This window comes from Phascolarctos cinereus, unplaced genomic scaffold, assembly GCF_003287225.1.
Source record: "Phascolarctos cinereus isolate Bilbo 61053 unplaced genomic scaffold, phaCin_HiC Scaffold_5;HRSCAF=322, whole genome shotgun sequence".
Lineage (NCBI taxonomy): Eukaryota > Metazoa > Chordata > Mammalia > Diprotodontia > Phascolarctidae > Phascolarctos > Phascolarctos cinereus.
This window is the reverse complement of record NW_027555958.1, coordinates 31,942,056-31,959,465: the sequence shown is the minus strand read 5'-3', so window position 1 is coordinate 31,959,465 and position 17,410 is coordinate 31,942,056. Positions and strand designations below refer to the sequence as shown.

The following is a 17,410-nucleotide window of genomic DNA, read 5'->3' as shown; positions in this document are numbered from 1 at the left end:
TGTCAAAAGGTGGGACCTGAACCTGGTTCTTCTTGGCTTTGAGGTTAGCTCATTGTCCACTACTTCTCACAAGCAGGGTGTGGCAAAAAGAGTGCCGAATTTGGAGTGAGGAGAATCTCTGCTCTGTGTGACCTTGGGCAAGTCACTTAACCTCTCTGGGCCTCCATTTGCTCATCTCTAAAATGAGACGTCTGGGTTCTGTTGTCCTCTGAGACCCCTTCTAGCTGTAGGGTATGGTCCTGTTCAATGAACTGAATCTTGGGGGGCATCAGGAGCTGCTCTTTCCTACCATTCAAGGACCTCCCCCCCCAAAACTTGGGGGCTCTTCTTGGAGCTCTGGGGTGGGTATTCCCTGTCTTCTGCTGTGTCTACCAGCAGAGCCTTTTCCTGGAGGTGGCTTCCTCTCAAGGCCCTTGGGATTCCCCTCCTGTGCTGGGTGACTTGGGCCACTATAACATTGGACTATCCACTTTACCTCTGAACTTCAATTTCTTCAGCTATAAAATGGGGTTAAAATTCCTATATTTATTGGGAAAGCCTCTAGTGCCTCTCCATTATATATAATAATTGCTTTTGGTTTTTAAATAGTTATTTTTTATGATATTGAAAAAGATTCCCTTTATACCTGTAGTTTTTGGACTTTTTTTTAGCATAAATGAGTTTTATACTTCATCAAAGTCATTTTCTTTGTCTAGTGAGATGATTGTGTAGTTTTAGATGTCTGCTTTTCAAAAAATATGATGTTCATTGTTTTCCTATTGTTGAACCAACCTTGCCTCCCTGGTATAAAGCCACTTCAGTCAGAATGAGCCATTTCTTAAATAGTCCGCTTGACAGAATGTCATTTAAAAATTTTGAATGTGTATCTCTTAATGGTATTGGTAGGTAGTTTTCCTTTTTCATTTTATCTTTCCCTGGTTTAAGTATTAGGACTCTCTTTGCTCATAAAAGGGAGTTTGGTAGAGTGCTTGTTTCCTCAGGTATTGAAAATAACTTGCATAGACACACTGAGAAGGAAAGCACTCTAAAAGTTTGATTTAATTCCCTTGTAAATTCATCAATACCAGATTTCCCCCACCTCACTCCCCCTTTGGTAGTTCCTTTACAGCTAGATCTATTTCCTTTTCTGAGACTGGGTCACTTGAGATCTCTACATGGTGTTCTGTTACAACATTCCATCTCCCATCTCCACACCTTTGCGCAGAGACTCATACCTGGAGCACCATCTTAGCACCTCTAGTTTCTCTCAAAGTTCAGTGCAGGTTCTACCTCCTGTATGAGGCCTGTCCCGATTCCCCCAGATGTTGGTGTTTTGCATTTATTTGGGAAGGGAATCCCCTTGTGTTTTCATTGTATGTGTCTTGTACGTACATAGTTGCTGCACGTTGTCTCCCTGTTAGAATGGGAGCTTGCAGAGAGCAAGAATCACGCCTCTGCCTTTTTTCTTATCCCCAGGGTTTAGCGTAGTGCCTGGCACTCCAGTAAGTGCTTAGTTTGTGCTTATATCTATGCCTGTTGCTTCCTGCAATAGAGGGTAGGCTCTCTGAGGGCAGAGACTGCTTTCTGCATTTCCTCAGCACCAGCACAAGTTCTTGGCGTCGTGGTTAATCCGTTCTCTTTGTCTTTCTTATTCCTCACAATCTGCCAGTACCCGTCCTAAGCTCCCAGTGTGACCATCCTGCTGAGTCACATCTGTTTATTCCTTGGTATAACAAATATTTGTTGTGTATCCACTCTGTGCTCCTTACTGTGCTAGGTCACACAAAAGTTCAGGATGGTCTCCCCACAAGGAGCTCACAGTCGAGTTGGGAGGCCAAAAGATCTAATCAGCATGCCCTGGTGGCTGGTGGAGGGGCATCTTCCTCTGCCTCTGGTGGAGGCTGTGCCATGTGTAACCTTCCCCATCTCCTGTGTTTCTGCAGCTGGACCCACAGACCGTACAGACGAAGAACTGGCACATGGATGTGATCGAGATGAACGGGGTAAGGCCATGGGAGGTAGAGGGGACCCCAGCTTGGCATGGTGTCACTCCCCGGCTTCCTGCCGCTTCCAGTTAGGGAAGGCTCTGCCTTTCTTTTCTGCTTTTCAGAGCATTTTTTCAGGGGCATTTCGAAATTTGCCTTGGGTTCATCTTGCCCACACACAGCAGCTGGACCTGCTCTGCCCTGCCTTCCCCCGTCTTGATCCCTTTGTGTCCACCCCCTTGTTGGGGTCTCCAGCATCACCACGTGTCTTGGAGGCTCCAGGGCGTTAACTACCCTCTGCCCAGCCCTGCCCCAACATGGCCTTTTCCTTGATGCAGATCAAGGTGGAGTTCTCCATGAAATTCACCAGCCGGGACATGAGCCTGAAGAGGACCCCTTCGAAAAAGCAGACAGGAGTGTTCGGGGTGAAGATCAGCGTCGTGACAAAGTACGTGCCATTCCTGGGACTCGTATTCCCTAGGCTGTCGATCCAAGTGCCCCAGGCCCCTCCACTCCCCACCAGACTCACACCTCCCCAAGGGATGGAATGAAAAGAGTCCTGCACTGGAAGGAAGCCAACGTTCTAGGTTCAAATCTCCGCTCAAACCCCATTAGGGGTTTTCTTGGCAGAGATTTGCCATTTCCTTCTCCAGCTCATTTTACAGATGAGGAAACTAAGGCAAACAGGGTTAAGTGACTTACCTAGGGTCACACAGTCAATAAGTGTCTGAGGCCAGATTTGAACTCAGGAAGATGAATCTTCTTGACTAGAGGCCTGGCACTTTAGCCACTGTGCCACCTAACTATAGCCTTGGACAAGTCCCTGGGCCTCGGTATCTTCCCCTATAAAGTGAAGGAGTGGGAGTAGCTGGACTAGGTGATCTCTAAGATCCCTTACAGTTCTGAAATGCTGTGATCCCAGTGCTTAGCTTCGTTCCTTAACAAATGATTATTGACTGATTGATTGATTGATTGATTGATTGATTCAAAAGTTGGTTGCTTCATCCTCCCTCTGACCCCTCTCCCCCAGGTGCAGATGAGATTCCACTGCCCTGAGTGAGTTGTTGAGGCAACATCTTCTAGAAAAGGCAATTTAGGACAGGGAAAGAACCCTGGGTTTAGAGTCGCAGACATCCTGGGTTCAAATCCTGCCTTCCTCGCTGTGTGACTTTGGACAAATCACTTACCTCTGTGGGCCTCAGTCTCCTCATCTGGATGATGAAGGGCATTGGGCTGTGGACCGCCTCTAAGGTTTCTCTGAGCTCTACATCTGGGATCCTGTAATCCTGGGATATGTTGGGGGGAGGGTGGGCACACTTTCAGCCCAGCTTGTGTCTTATGTCAGAAAGGCAAGTCTTTGTGACTGGGAGCTGAGGTTCTTCCCTAGAAACAGATACCTCATTCTCCTGTAGGGGGAAGAGTCCCCCAGGGTGTGTTCATCCTCACCAAAACTCCTTAGGGTTTTACCAAAGGAAAATCCTCTTCCCTCTTCAATCCCTTTGGGTTTCTGCTTAATCTGCCTCCCTCCTATGAACCCCAAACATTTTCTACATGACCCTTATCTTGGTATCAACTTGTGAGAGAACAGAAACCCTGTGTACCTTGATCTGACACCCCCACCCCATTTTCCCACCCTCTACAGACATACACACACACAGGCACACATACACACACACACACGCGCGCACACACACACACACACACACACACACACACACACACACACAGCAAGCCCTGTGGGTATCTCCTTTGGTTCTTCTCACCCTTCTCTGTCTCCCCCCTCCCCATTCCAAGTAGCCAGGGCCACCCAAGGTCGGGGCATGAAGATGTGAGTGGGAGGTAAAGGGAGGTGACTCTGCTGTCATGGCAGAGGTAGTCACCATGCTGCCCACTCCCTGCCTCCACAGGCGAGAGCGCTCCAAGGTACCCTACATCGTCCGGCAATGTGTGGAGGAGGTAGAGAAAAGAGGCATTGAGGAAATCGGAATCTACCGGATTTCGGGGGTGGCCACTGACATCCAGGCGCTGAAGGCTGTCTTTGATGCCAGTGAGTCCCAGGGGAACCCCGGGACCTGGGGAGGGAGTGGTGGGGAATGGGGAATATGGACTAAGATGGGGAGGAGAGCGTGGGACTTCCACGCTTTCTTGCCTGGCTCTCAGGGGTTCTCCCCACACTTGCCTAGACTTGCAGTTAAAGGGGGAGCCTTGGCTCTGACAAAGCTGAAATGTACAGCTTACATCTTGGAAACTGACTCCTGTGCTCATTCCCAAGGTACTCAGTGGAGACAGATTCAAAAGCCCTGAGCTCACACTTCTTGTCTTCTGGATGCTGGGCTCCTGAGGTCTCAATAGAGTTTGAGAGGCATTGTGGGACCCTGGGTGACTCATTTCACTGCCCAGTGTTCTGGGTAACCCCCTAAGACAAGGGTTTATCTCATGGCCTCGTTGGGCGGTCTGCTAAAGCCTGTGGGCTCTTCAGAAAAATGTTTTTGAAAGCATAAGATACAGGATTACAGAGGAAACCAATTACCATGAAGCAAATATATCAAAATATACATTGTTTTAAAGTTCAAGACGCCAGGTTAAGAGTCTCTGAACCTATTAGTTGCACAGAAGGGGCCAACTTGTTTTGGCAAAAGTAGTTTCCTCACCCAGGAAATCTCTGTACCAATGAAATTAGTCTCCATTGTATACTATTTGTCCTGCCTTCTCTTTTAGGGCCCTAGGACACTCGAAGGTTGGACCGGGGGGTCCTTTGGTTTCATTCATATGATCCTGTAGTGACGAGCCTAGGGCTGTGTCTTGTTACTGGTACCTAGTACATGGTATGGCCTGCCTGCCGGGAAAGCCAAGTTGGTCTGGGCAGACCAGGCCAGTTCCTTAGAGGCTGAGCTGGACAGCTCCTGAAGAACCAGCCTGAACCTTCCCCCTGGCCCTTCCCCTCTACCCCACCCCCACCCCGGCAGTGGCAGAGGCCCTGTTGGGTGGCCCTTGGCAGGCACAGAAGATGACATCCTTTGGGATGGGAAGAAGAGAGGTTGGGAGAATGGAGGGGCAGGATGGGGCCAGGAGGCTGAGGGAGATACTGGCACAAAGCTGATTGTTCCTGGCCCAGATTTCTCTTCGTGGCCTGAAAACCAAGGCTTGGTTGAACATGATTTTAGGTGTAAAAAATGTGCCGAGCTTTCCAGAGAGGGGCTTAGCTGAGACTGTCAATGAGGACAGAGTCTTCTGTATGGTATTAATGTGGTCCCAGAGCTCTGGATCATGGATTTGACTTTTTTCTCTCCCCCATCCCCTTCTCCAGTCTTCACATGAGAGAGTCATGGGCAAAGCAAGCCAGATTCTAGCCCCAAGGCATAGTATCCTCTACCCTGAGTCCCCAGCAAGGACTCAGTAACTCCCAAGCTTCTCCAGACAGGGCTGAATCACAGATACCTCCAAGGATTTGTCTTGGCCCTGCCTTATCCTTAACAGGGATATTGAAGAGGCAGCATAATGTAGGAAATAGAGTAATAATAATAAAAATAATAATAATAGCTAACATTTATATAGGACTTTAAGGTTTACAAGCTGCTTTTTACAAACATGATCTCATTTCATCCTCACAATAATCCTGGGAGAGAGGGGTTGTTATTTTCTCATGTACAGACATGGAAACCAAGGCTGTGAAAGGTTGTGATTTGCCCAGGATCACAGCTAGTAATGTCTGAGGCAGGATTTTGAACTCGGGTCTTCATGACTGCCAAGTCTAACATTTGATCTCTTGTGCCCCCAGCTGCCTAGAGCAAGGCTGGCTTTCAAGCCAGGCCTCAGAGTCACCTAATGTCTCGCAGCCTCAGTTTCCTCATCTGTAAAGTGACAGCTTGGACTACTTGGCCTCTAAGGTCCCTTCCAGTTCTCCATTTATGACCCTTTATCAGGGACCCTGTATGAGGAAAGAAACCATTTACTAGGAAAGCCCTTCATGCCAGCTTGTAGCCGCCCCCCATGTCAATGGCCCCTGGCCAGGCCTGAAGGAAAGATCCTTCTGACAGTTTTCCTAGCATAGCATGAATAGAATAGGGAAGTGTGATACCTGTCACTTCTGGGGGAAGAGATCACTGCTCGGAAACTCCTGGGCCCCAGCATAGGAGGGAAGGAATTTGAAAAGCTGCCAAGATGCATGTGTTAATAAGAGGGGTGCTCTATGGGAGATTAGGCTTATTCTTCTTGGCCCTAGAGAGGAGAATTTGACCAATGAGTGGAAACTGCCACAAAGCAGATTTAACTAAAAAAAAAAGGTAACAAGGTCAAACAACATATGCACTCTTTGGCTGAGGGGGAAGAAGGTGGCAGGATTTTGCTGGCTCCACAAAGGTGTATTTTAGGCAGGATAAGGAAAAACTTCCTAACAATTACAGCTCTCCAAATTGAGATGGGCAGTGTTGGTAGTAATGTGCTCACCATTCTGGGAAGTCTTAAAATAGAGACCAGAAGAACCTTATCAGGGATGGCTCAGACGCATTCCTAGCAGTCAGCGTTAAGATTCCGTGCCTCTGTGGGGGTGGCTGACTCCCACTGCTCTCTTCTCCTCTCCTCTCCAGACAATAAGGATGTGCTGGTGATGTTGAGTGACATGGACATCAATGCCATTGCGGGGACCTTGAAGCTCTACTTCCGGGAGCTCCCGGAGCCCCTCCTCACAGACAGACTCTATCCAGCCTTCATGGAGGGCATTGGTGAGACTCGAGCCCAGCTCCTGGGATTGGGGAGCATTTCGGAGGCAACAGTAACACGTGGCTGCTTATTAGTGCTGTCCCTTCCCTTCGTTTAGTTGGAGGAGGAAGACTTCGGACCCCAGATGCCTTAAATTCCCACCTCCACTAGAAACTTCCAAGGGATGATCTCAGGCCATTTGTTCGATAATGCTCAGTACCCAGGAGAACAGAGTTGGCCTTTGAACATAACCAATCTTGATGGAACGGCTCAGGCTTGGTTTTTGTTGTGTGGTCTGTTGTAGGCAGCACTCCCTCTATGGTCCTTTATGGCTCTTGACCCATAGGTTTGACCCCCTAGCCCCATCCTCTACTCCCTGCCCTTCCATCCTGTGCCCATACTCTCCTCCTCCATCCCTTATTATTCATATTCTAACACCCGCCTTCTTGCCTTACAACTCTCAGAAGGCTGAGGCTCTCTGATGAGCACAGCCTGGATTGGCTTTCTGAGTCCAATCCCATTTGCCAGAGGGACTCAAGAAAAGGGATTCTCTGCCCTCACCTGTACCGTTCAAGGATGGGCTGCCTTCTTGACCTTTTTGCCCACACCAGGGACTGTCAGAGTAAAGGGGCCCTTGGCGGAGGAACTTTTGGGTTTGGCTGAGCTGCTGCCAGCTTCCCCCTTTATCCCTGTCCTCTCTAGGCCTCAGTCCCTTCACCCCCAATCGCCTCCTCAATGGGATAGAGAGACTGGGTATTTGTCTCATTTTAGAGAGGAGAGATCCCTTCAGCAAGCTCTGGTGAGGTAGTTTACCCTTCCTCCTCTAGCCTTCCAGCTCTGCTTTATTAAAAATGGCAACAGGAAACAAAACACCATTAGCATATTTAGCTGGGTGCAGAGGAAGAGAAAGTGGTGGGGAGGCGGGGACAGGCAGAAGGTGCACGGGCTTTGCCAGCTGCCGAGGCACATATTGGGTGAGATGAGTTAATGAAGAGTGAATGGGTGAAAAGGTGTTTATCAAGGGCTCACCCTATGCTGAGCACTGTTCCAAGAGCTGGGGATACAAGCAGAAAAAACTAGATGGTCCTTCACTCTCAGAGAGCTCACAGTCTAATTGGAGAGCACAGCACGAGGAGGACTGGTCAGCTGCAGCGAACTCTACCTCACTGCGTTCTCCATTTTCTCTGTGTGTTCCCCGGAGACAGGAGGCCAGGAGGCCAGGTCAGGGACAGTGTCCGGGTTGGATCAGCTGACCTCTGAAGCTCCTTCTGTGCCTCTGTTTCCTTCTTTGTAAAATGAGGGGCTTTGATTAGGTCACTTCTAAGATACCTTCCAGCCTTAGATCCTCAGTTGTTTCTGCTGATTCAAGACTTACAGAGCCCCAGGTTCAAGGGTCCAGCATGAGGTCTGTAAAGAGAACCCACTTGTCCAGCAAGCTGGGGAAACAGAGGACGATCACATTGGTCCTGGATGTAGCAGAGGGTATCCACCCTACCCCGCTCCTCTGAGTCACTCAGCCAGGCAGATGCATAGGGTTCTATAGGTGAGGCCTCGGCACATGCCTTGTCCTTATGAGCTTGCTCATTTGCTGACCCATTTTCTCCTGTCTGTCCCCAGCCCTCTCGGATCCTGCTGCCAAGGAAAATTGTATGATGCACCTTCTCCGAACCCTTCCCGACCCCAACCTCATCACTTTCCTCTTCTTGCTAGAACACTTGAAAAGGTAAAGAGGTGGGGGGAGGGGGGTTGCCCCAGGGGCTCCTGGGATTGGTAGGACTGCCCAGCAGGACAGGCTGGACCAAGGAGGTAGCCAAAGCTGTCTGATCTTGCTAACCTCTTGGTCACCGCGCCTCTGGGGAAGGCAGCCTCCCAGGGAGGTTGCAGGGGCCCTTCCAGAGTGAACAGACTGACTCTGGAATCAGATCTGCTTTCTGGTCTTACTGCTTGTGACTGTGGATTCATCACATCACCTCCCTGGGCCTCAGTCTCCTCTTCTGTAAAATGGGGGCAGGAGGCCTCTGAGGTCCCTCCTGACTATAGAGCTGTGATCTTAAGATTCTTCACCAGTGAGCCTGTGAACTTAGATGGCAGCCCTGGGGCATGGTTTGGAGTAGGGGTGGGGAGCCTGTGGCCTCAAGGCCCCACGTGGCCCTCTAGGTCCTCAAGTGTGGCCCTCTGACTGAATCCTAACTTCACAGAACAAATCCCCTTAATAAAAGGATTCGTTCTGTAAAACGTGGACACACTCAAAAGGTCGCACCTGAGGACGTAGAGTGGCCTCAAGGCCCGGAGGCTCCCCATCCCTGGTCTGGAGAGAGGGATTGCCATTTCTCAGGAATCATGGCATCAGCTATCCCATCCCCCCTCCATCTGTCCTCCTTGGGCTCTGGGTTTTCTGGCTTCCAGGAATCTGCCTTGGTGAACATTGTCAGGCAGAGCAGAAGCTGACTGTTCAGGAGGCTGGGCCTTTCCCACACCTCCAGAGGGGCCAGAGGAGCGGGAGATGGAGGTTTCACGTTCCTCCCATCCTCAGGCACTTTTCCCTCTGGTTTGGCCGGGACCAAAGTCCCATCCAGTTCCCAAACAGTTTGGAGAGTGAGCAGGAACATCCGTGGAGAAGGGCGAAGGGAAAATCCATTAGGTTTTCCACCCTGAGAACCGGGCATGGCCTGTTCCCACATCTGGTCTCCTGGACCAGGCTCAATTTCTGTGTGGGTTGGGGGCGGAGGAGGCCTGCACAGCTGCCTCCTGACATGGCCCTGTTTTGCTGCCTGTTTCCAAGGCGATGAACTGCTCCAGTTGGGCAGGGCCTGTGGGTTTCCCCCAAAGGATGGTGGTGGCCCTGGTAGGGATGGGGGTATCTGTGAGTGCAGGTCAGGCTGGGGACGGTTCCGGCAGGCAGTTGTCAAGTGGCACTGGGGTGCTGGCGCTGGGGACAGGCCAGGAACAGGTTTCTTTGTTAGACAAATGTGCGGGGTAGAGATTGGAGGGAAGGGGGAGCCAGGGCACTGGGTACAGACAGCAGCTGATACCTGCTGTTTACAGGGAGAAGTCACAGTGAGTGCATCTGGCCAGTTAGGCAAGAGAAAGGAGGGTGGGGAGAAAACCAAGGCAAGACTTCAGAGCATCAGTTATGCGACAGAGTCATCTGGAAAGGGGGGAGAGGGACAACCTGTGCACCCCTGGATTTGGAGAGGCTGCCTCCGGTTCTGGGAGCTCCCTCCGCAGGGCTGGTTGTGTCCCAAAGCCACAGTGGCTTCCCTCCCTTGCAGCCCTGCGCCCTCCTTAGCCCAGTCGCCCCTAACTAGCCAGGTGACCTTCATTTGACCCCTCCTGGCCTCCCAGAAATTAGGGGGTTGGACAGATGGCCTTTGGCGTCAGAGGGTCAAGGTTCACATCCCCCCTTTGACATGATGACCTTTGGGCGAGTCACAGCCTCCATGGACCCCAGTGTCTTTGGCCACAGTAATTGGATTGAAGCTGGGAAGTGATGAGACAGATCGATGGAGAGCTGGCCTGGAGTGGCCTGGGGCAAATCTCTTCACCTCCTTGGCTGCCATTTTCCCTCATATGTTTAAAAAAAAAAAGAAGTCAGCCCAAGAGGGTTGGGCTCAGTAAACTGTAAGGTCCCTTCTAGCTCTTAAGTTTGTGATGCTGTGAATCCCTCAAGCCTCAGTTTCCTTTTCTGTAAAATGAGGGCTTGGATGAATGACCTTGAAGATATCTTTAAGATCTGAACCTGTGGTCTAGAAATTAGCCATCCCTTCAAGGCCCATCCTCAAAAGGATTCGAGCTCTTCAGCCTCCAGGCATAGGGGATGCTTTAGGGAATGGGCAGGCCATTCCTCCAGGGGCCCCAGGGCAGAAATGACCACTTGGTTTCTCTCCCTTCCCTCCTCTCCCCCAGGGTTGCTGAAAAGGAACCCATCAACAAAATGTCCCTTCACAATCTGGCCACTGTGTTTGGCCCAACATTACTGAGACCATCTGAGGTGGAAAGCAAAGGACACCTAACCTCAGCCTCGGACATCTGGTCCCACGACGTCATGGCACAGGTAATCACCCGGTGGGGTGCCTCTGTCTCCCACCAGCAAAGGGGGAGTGGGAGCAGAGCCTGCCTCCCTCGGGAGCCCCAGGAGAAAGAACAGAGGGCAAGCATGGCACAGGAGAGGAAGGACCTGACTCGAGTTCAAATCCTGTCCCTGATACATCCCGGCTATGTGACCCTGCACTTGCCTCTCAGTGCCACAGGAAGGAAGTTCTGCTCTGGGAGAAGCTGTGCCTCCTTGAGCAGTCCCCATAGAGGCAGCTGGACGTGGTGTCAGGATGACCTGAGTGCAAATCCTGCGTCAGACACTGACTAGTTGTGTGGCCCTGGGCAAGTTGCTTATAACTTCTCTTAAGTTAAGCTGCATCCTTATCTGTGAAATGGGGAGACGAACAGCACCCGCCTCTCAGAGGGGTGGTGAGGATCCAGTGAGGTGATATCTGTAAAGTACTTTGCAAACCGTAAGGCCCTATAGAAAAGTTAGGGATCACTATTAGGCCAGTGAAATTACAGCCTGATCCAAAAAAGAAAGAACAAGTGGTCTATAGAGCTCAAAGAGAGATTACACGATTCACCAGCTCCCTTCTTCCTGCAGCCGGCTCACGAGACCTCCACTGAGGTCGATTTGTAGGATGCCCCACTCCTACGGTGCTGGGGGGACTAGAGGTCCTCTCCTCCTCAGAATAAGGCAGGCCCTATTCCCCAGGACCCCACACTAGTGCTGGGATTTCTCTCTTCCACCTTCCGTGCACACACCCCATGCCCCACCACCCCGAGAAACCCTGGAAGCATGTCATAGTGGAGGGCGGCACTGGCCTTGGAGTCAAGGAAGACAGGTTCAAATCCTTCCTTTAGATACTAGTTTCAGACCCAGGACAAGCCACTTAATCCCTGTGCCTCAGTCTCTTCATCTGTAAAATGAGGAGATTGGATTCAGTGGCCCCTAAGGTCTCTTCCAGCCCCCATGATTCTGTGGCTGTTGTCCTCTGTGGAAGAAAAGCCATGTGGGATTCACTTAGGGCCAGTCATCCCAAAGCTTCCCTAATACATAACAGCAGCAAGTCAGTGAGCCAAAGGGGCAGAAATCCTGGCGCTCAGGATAGGATTTCTTTTCTTTTTTTCTTTAAATATATTTTATCAAATATTTCCCAATTACATTTACATTTTTTTTAACATTTAAAAAATTTTTGAATTCCAAATTCTTTTCCCTCCCTCCTGCCCCCCTCCCCCTGTCCCTTGAGAAGGGAAGCACTGATATCGATTATATGTGGGAAGAAGAACAAAGCTTTTTAACCTGAGGTCTGTGAGCTTGTTTGGTGCACAGAGAGAGAGAGAGAGAGAGAGAGAGAGAGAGAGAGAGAGAGAGAGAGAGAGTGAGAGTATGTGTGTGTGTGTGTGTGTGTGTGTGTGTGTGTGGTATACACACACACACACACACACGTATATATTTAAATTGTTTAATTGTAATTGGTTTCCTTTGTAATCCTGTGTGTTTTATGCATTTAAAACTACTTCTGGGAAGGGTCCATGGGCTTCCCCACACTGCCAGGGGGGTCCAGGATACAAACAGGGTTAAGAACCCCAGGCTTAGAGTCACTCATCCCTGAGCTCCCCTAGGGCTTGAGAATAAGAGAGGCGGAGGGTGCAGGAGAGGGAAAGCAAGCCCTGATCAGAGGAGAAAGTTGCCGTTTTCAGTCCCAGGATGGCTGACTGTCCCGAGTGACATGAAAGAAGGCCCCACATCGGTCCATTCTAGCAGTTAGCACCAGTGGCTGGCATAGAGCCAGGCACTTGGGTGAATACTTACTGATTGAGTGGATTCCCATGCCAGCTCTCAGGAGGCTCCTGCTCCACTCAGGTGGACCTGTCCAGAGGTGTTTTCTCCATCTCAGTCTGGAAGCCTCAGCAGCCCCGGCATTCATGCCCACCCCGCCCTCTGGGTCTATAGACTGTCGGATGAAGCAGACTTCGTGCTGTCTGAAGGAGATGTCTCCTCTCCTAACCCGCCTCATTCGATGGGTCAACAAGCATTTATTTATTAATCGAGAGCATTGGCTTTAGGAGTAAGAGGATCTGAATTCAAATCCCGTCCCTGACACTTCCCAAGCCTGGGTTTCCTCATCTCCAAAATAACCAGGTTGGACTGGAAGGCCCCTGAGTTCTTGGTGTGTGACCCTGTGGTCCTTTCCTGTGCTTCCTTTGGGGAGGGTGTGTGAATGTTCATGGTGCTGGATTTTTTTTTTAGGCAGTTGGGGTTAAGTGACTTGCCCAGGGTCACACAGCTACTAAGTGTCAAGTGTTTGATCTGAGGCCAGATTTGAACTCAGGTCCATCCTCCTAACTTCAAGGCCGGTGCTGTATCCACTGCACCACCTAGCTGCCCCATGGTTCTAGAGTTTGAGGGAAGCAAGCCAAGGAGTTCTCTTCCCCCACAGGATGACTGTGGCTCCAGGCCAGGGGCAGCTTCCAGCCCTCACGGCTTCTCTTCTGTTTCTCCATAGGTCCAGGTCCTCCTTTATTACCTGCAGCATCCTCCCATCTCCTTTGCAGAACTAAAACGGAACACACTGTACTTCTCCACAGACGTTTAGCATAGGCATGGGTGGCATGGGGTCCACCACGGGGGCACCAGTCCCTCTCGGCTTGGCCCTGGGGCTCAGCATAGACTTGAAAATCCAATCAACCGACCACCCCACAAAACCAGATGGAGCAAACCAGACAACAAGGGAAGCAGATTTCTGAGAACTGGAATGTGCGTGTCTCCTGTGCAGCCTTGTACAAAGCTGGCCTCATCCTCCCCCTCTGCCCCCATCACCCCGCTGTGCTCCATCCCTGCCCCTCTGTACTTCCGCTCACGTCTGATGCCCCGTGGTGTTCAGGAACTATCCTATGTATATTTGTTACGAAGAAAAGGCAGTGGCCGACTCAGGCTGGGGACCCGGACAGCCTGCTCTGTGGTTTTCTTTCCTCTGGCATTTTCATTTCTTCTGAGTCTAAATGCAGAGGTTTTTTGTTTGCTCTGTGTGACTTCTGCCAAGCTGCCCTCTCCTGGCACTGCTCCCAGAAGCCCCTCCTCTTTGTTTCCTCTACCAACTCCCACCCCACACCCCTCTGCATGTAAAGCCTCAGCCTGGGTTCTCTCATCTGGGAGAGCTCTCCACGGTGCCATGTCCTGCTTTGCCTTGACACCGGTGAGGACGGTGAGGACACCAGACCATGAGATGGGGTTGTGCTACTTCCCCTCCCCCGGGCTCTGAGCAAGTGCCCAGAGACAACTTTGGGAGCTGCTGTTCCTGAGAGTGTCTATAAGGGTCCTTCCCTGATTCCTTTCCCCATCTCTAGGAGGGATTATCACCTGATTTTTCTTCCCTTGCTTTTTAATTCCTTCCTCCTCGGTATTCTATCTCCTTTGTGTGCGGACTCATGGTGGATGACCTGCTGTCCAGCCAGAGGGTCTGGGGGGCCTCTTCACTCACAGAGGTGTGTGTGACCTTAGGCATGTCATTCCCCTCTGATCCTGTTTCCTCATCTGCCAAATACAGGTCGTGGACTAGAAGACCTCGATGCTCTTTCCTCTCCTCTGGATCTCTGATCTTGGGGAAATGGAAGAGCTTGGGCCACTTCTCCCCATTTTGTGTTCACAGGTTGGAAAGTGAGAGGTACTGAGTATAGCCCTGGGGTCCCTAAGGGGCTGGATGGGAGATAGGGCAGGGAAGGCAGCTCTGTGAGTGAGGGGCTAACAACTATTGTCCTGCTGAGGCTTGTCTCCCCTGGGGCAACAAATAGGACTGACCCAGGTGCCCAGAAAAGAAGTCAGCCTTCAGCAGGCAGTAGAACTCGGCCCCTGGCACCCCTGTTGTACCTCCTCAGTAACTTTGCCTTAGACCTGTGTGCTATGCAGCCAGGCACTGCCACAGGGTAGCCCCTCATGCCCTCGGGGAGATCCAGTAGGATCTCTGAAATCCCCTTCTCCCCCTGCCCCAGCCAGCAGGAGAGGGTAGGTCAGCTACAGCACTGACCCCCTCTCCTGCCTTGCCAGAGCATCTGGGGTAGGAACAGCTCGAGGCCTGGGCACAATAGTTACAGTCAGCCTCCATGGTGCTGTCCATTCATATCTCGCTTCTCCTGCCTGCCTGGCTTCTGGCAGTGACCTTCCCACCCAGCTGCGGGAAGGGGGTTGGAGGAAGTGAGCCATTTGGCCTCTTCGAGGACTGCACTTCCGATGGGCTGACGCACACCCAGTTCTGGCACTCCCCAGCCAAACACTGGCAGCTCCACAGCATGACTTGTGGAGAACAAGTTGGATTCTGATTCTCCTGGGAGACCGGCTACCTCGCGCTGGGAAGGGGAGGGAAGTCCCCATATCTGTACCGCGGGGCTTGGGCCTGATAGCCCACTGAGTTTTCCATTCACACAGTGACATGATAGAGTCCACTTGTACACAGGCAGGGCTTTCTGTGTTGGAGGGCATTTGGAAGAAGAGTGCCATCAGTCTATTCCTGGCCTCTTGGAAGCTGTGACCAGCCTGGCTGGTGCTCATGGTCAAATTTTGATCAAGGGCACATCGAAGATGCCAGCCCCTTCGGTGAGAAGCAGTGCCCTCTCTGGTCCTCTTTTTCTCCCTTGCCCAGGAGCTGGATATGGCCATGCTCTGGCAATGTTGGGGAAAGGAAAAGGGTGACAGGAGAGGGGACCCACGGGCAGCAGAGGTACTAGGACACAGATGAAAAGAGGAAAATGCCCAAGTCCAGACGCCCCAGCTGCCCAGTAGCCTTGGCATGCCAAAGTTAGCCTTCTGTACTATGGACCCTTTCTTTGGCTTCCAAATCAAGTCCCAGGACTGGAGAGAAAGCCTGACTGGAGCTGGCAGCAGCTGAAGAGGAGTCCTCTTCCCCAAGGCCCCCACCAAGAAGCCAGTGGGAAAACAGAAGCGGCTTCTGGCTTCTTAGGGAATCAGCTGCTGCCACCTGGAGACGAGGAAGCAGGAGAGAAGTAGAGGCTAAGGAGAAGGTAAAAGAATAAAAATATTTATAATCTAAAAGTCCCCAGTGGGAAGAGAGGATAGGTACTAAGCCAGGACAAAGCTGTACAAGAGAGAGATCCTTTGGTTTCTCGAGTTCCGGCCTCTGCAGCCCAGGCCCCCAGCCATGGTAGCCTGCTGTGTGGCACAGGTGGAGTTAACAACAGAGGCCCCGAAAACAGGCTGCAGGTGTCCCCCCCACCCCCCACCCCTCACTCCGTGTCGCCTTGCCCTCTTCCATGCAGGGGCCTGGGAGATCTGGAGAGTTTTGTGGATACAGGTAGGATAGGACTGTTCATTAATAATTTGACTTTCATAAGTTGGTAAGGATATATTTTTTTGTCTGTGTTGTTTCAATTATGTAGATTATTATAAATGGATGTAAACCATGTGAGAGGAAAATGTTAATAAAAATGCAAAGCCCCAACATTTGCACAAAACAGCCCTGTTGTGTGGATGTCTGCATTCTCAGCGGCCCCAGGAAGACCTGGAATCCAAATCCTTAATGCTCTGTGTCAGCAGCATCCACATTTGAGTTTCCTGAACGCTGCTTTCTCGGCTATGCACCTCCCCTTCATGTCAAAGATGGAGTCAAGCTTAAAGAAAGAAGGCCTCTCAGCCCTTTTTCTGGATCTTGGTTGAGTAAGCTCGTTGGTGTTAGCCACCGCCTAGCTGGTCTCAGCTAGGAAAGCTGGTGCCCCACTGGTAGGATGCCAATTCCCCAGAAGTTCAGAGGGTGAGGGAGCTCAAGAAGTGGTTGGGTGGTAGGTAAAAGGCAGGTCTTGTGTTTTCAAGCATGCAAATGGGTTTTCTCTCTTACATTTTCCCAAATTTTCTTTTGAAAGACAGAGGCTGTTCTCTGGCAAGGGCCAGACCTACTGTAAAAAGCATCACGTCCACAAAGGGGCTGAAATACAGTGAAGTCCTCAGGCTCTCATCCGTGGGTGCCAGTGGGGTTAATGCCGACTCACACCAGGCCAAAACTCGCCCAACACTATGTTTATTCTGGAGAGATGGAACAGATGTCTTTGAAAATTAGTGTTTCGTTTATGAGCTCATACTATAGATCTGGCCATCTAAAACAGGAAACCATTCATCTCTTCTGATTGAATAGTCAATTCTGACAATGCTCAGTTTATTGAACCAAGTTCCACAAAGCTCATCTTTTCAAAGGCAATGGGGAAGAGAGCATTTCATTGATTCATTAATAATGACATTCAGGGACTCATGCCACCAGCGAGGCTGGATGCTGTTCAAGCTGGCTGTCACGGTGTCCGAATGCTCTGACAGGTAATCTCACAAGATTAGCGAACTCCTCGCCTCCATGGTGCTTCCCACAAATGCCCATATGGGAGAGAGGTAGGGATGTTCGAACCACTCTGTCAGCACTTGTTTGCCCTGAAAGGAACTACTGAAACACTGAAGCATTGAAACATCTAGACAAGTAGCAATGACAGTCTGCCACGTGGGGGTCTTAGGAGAGGGTTGATGCAGAATTCATTATTAGAAGGCTGTGGGGATCTGTAGGACCTTGTGCTGCACAGGAGACAAGAGACATGGGCAGCCAGAATAGGGTGTTACTGGTCATCTTGGATGACACCTCCTAGGTACAGAAGCACACCCAAGTTGTAAATGCTTGGGTGAATTCTCTGACTCCTGTTTTTGATGAAAGGAGGGCGAA

At 50.8% G+C, this 17,410-nt stretch overlaps 1 protein-coding gene across 4 annotated transcripts in view; it reads left to right on the top strand.

Annotated features, from left to right (window-relative positions):
- The window catches only part of ABR (ABR activator of RhoGEF and GTPase), a 300,921-nt gene extending 284,750 nt beyond the window's left edge, over positions 1-16,171 (top strand). For all 4 annotated transcript variants that reach the window (XM_021007059.2, XM_021007060.2, XM_021007061.2 and 1 more), the window contains 7 exons: positions 1,923-1,982; positions 2,303-2,412; positions 3,872-4,011; positions 6,551-6,685; positions 8,280-8,385; positions 10,569-10,716; positions 13,211-16,171. In XM_021007059.2, coding sequence (XP_020862718.1) covers positions 1,923-1,982; positions 2,303-2,412; positions 3,872-4,011; positions 6,551-6,685; positions 8,280-8,385; positions 10,569-10,716; positions 13,211-13,300 — 789 coding nt within the window. In that variant the 3' untranslated portion in view covers positions 13,301-16,171. The remainder of the gene's footprint in view (positions 1-1,922; positions 1,983-2,302; positions 2,413-3,871; positions 4,012-6,550; positions 6,686-8,279; positions 8,386-10,568; positions 10,717-13,210) is intronic.
- Positions 16,172-17,410: the final 1,239 nt, after the last annotated feature.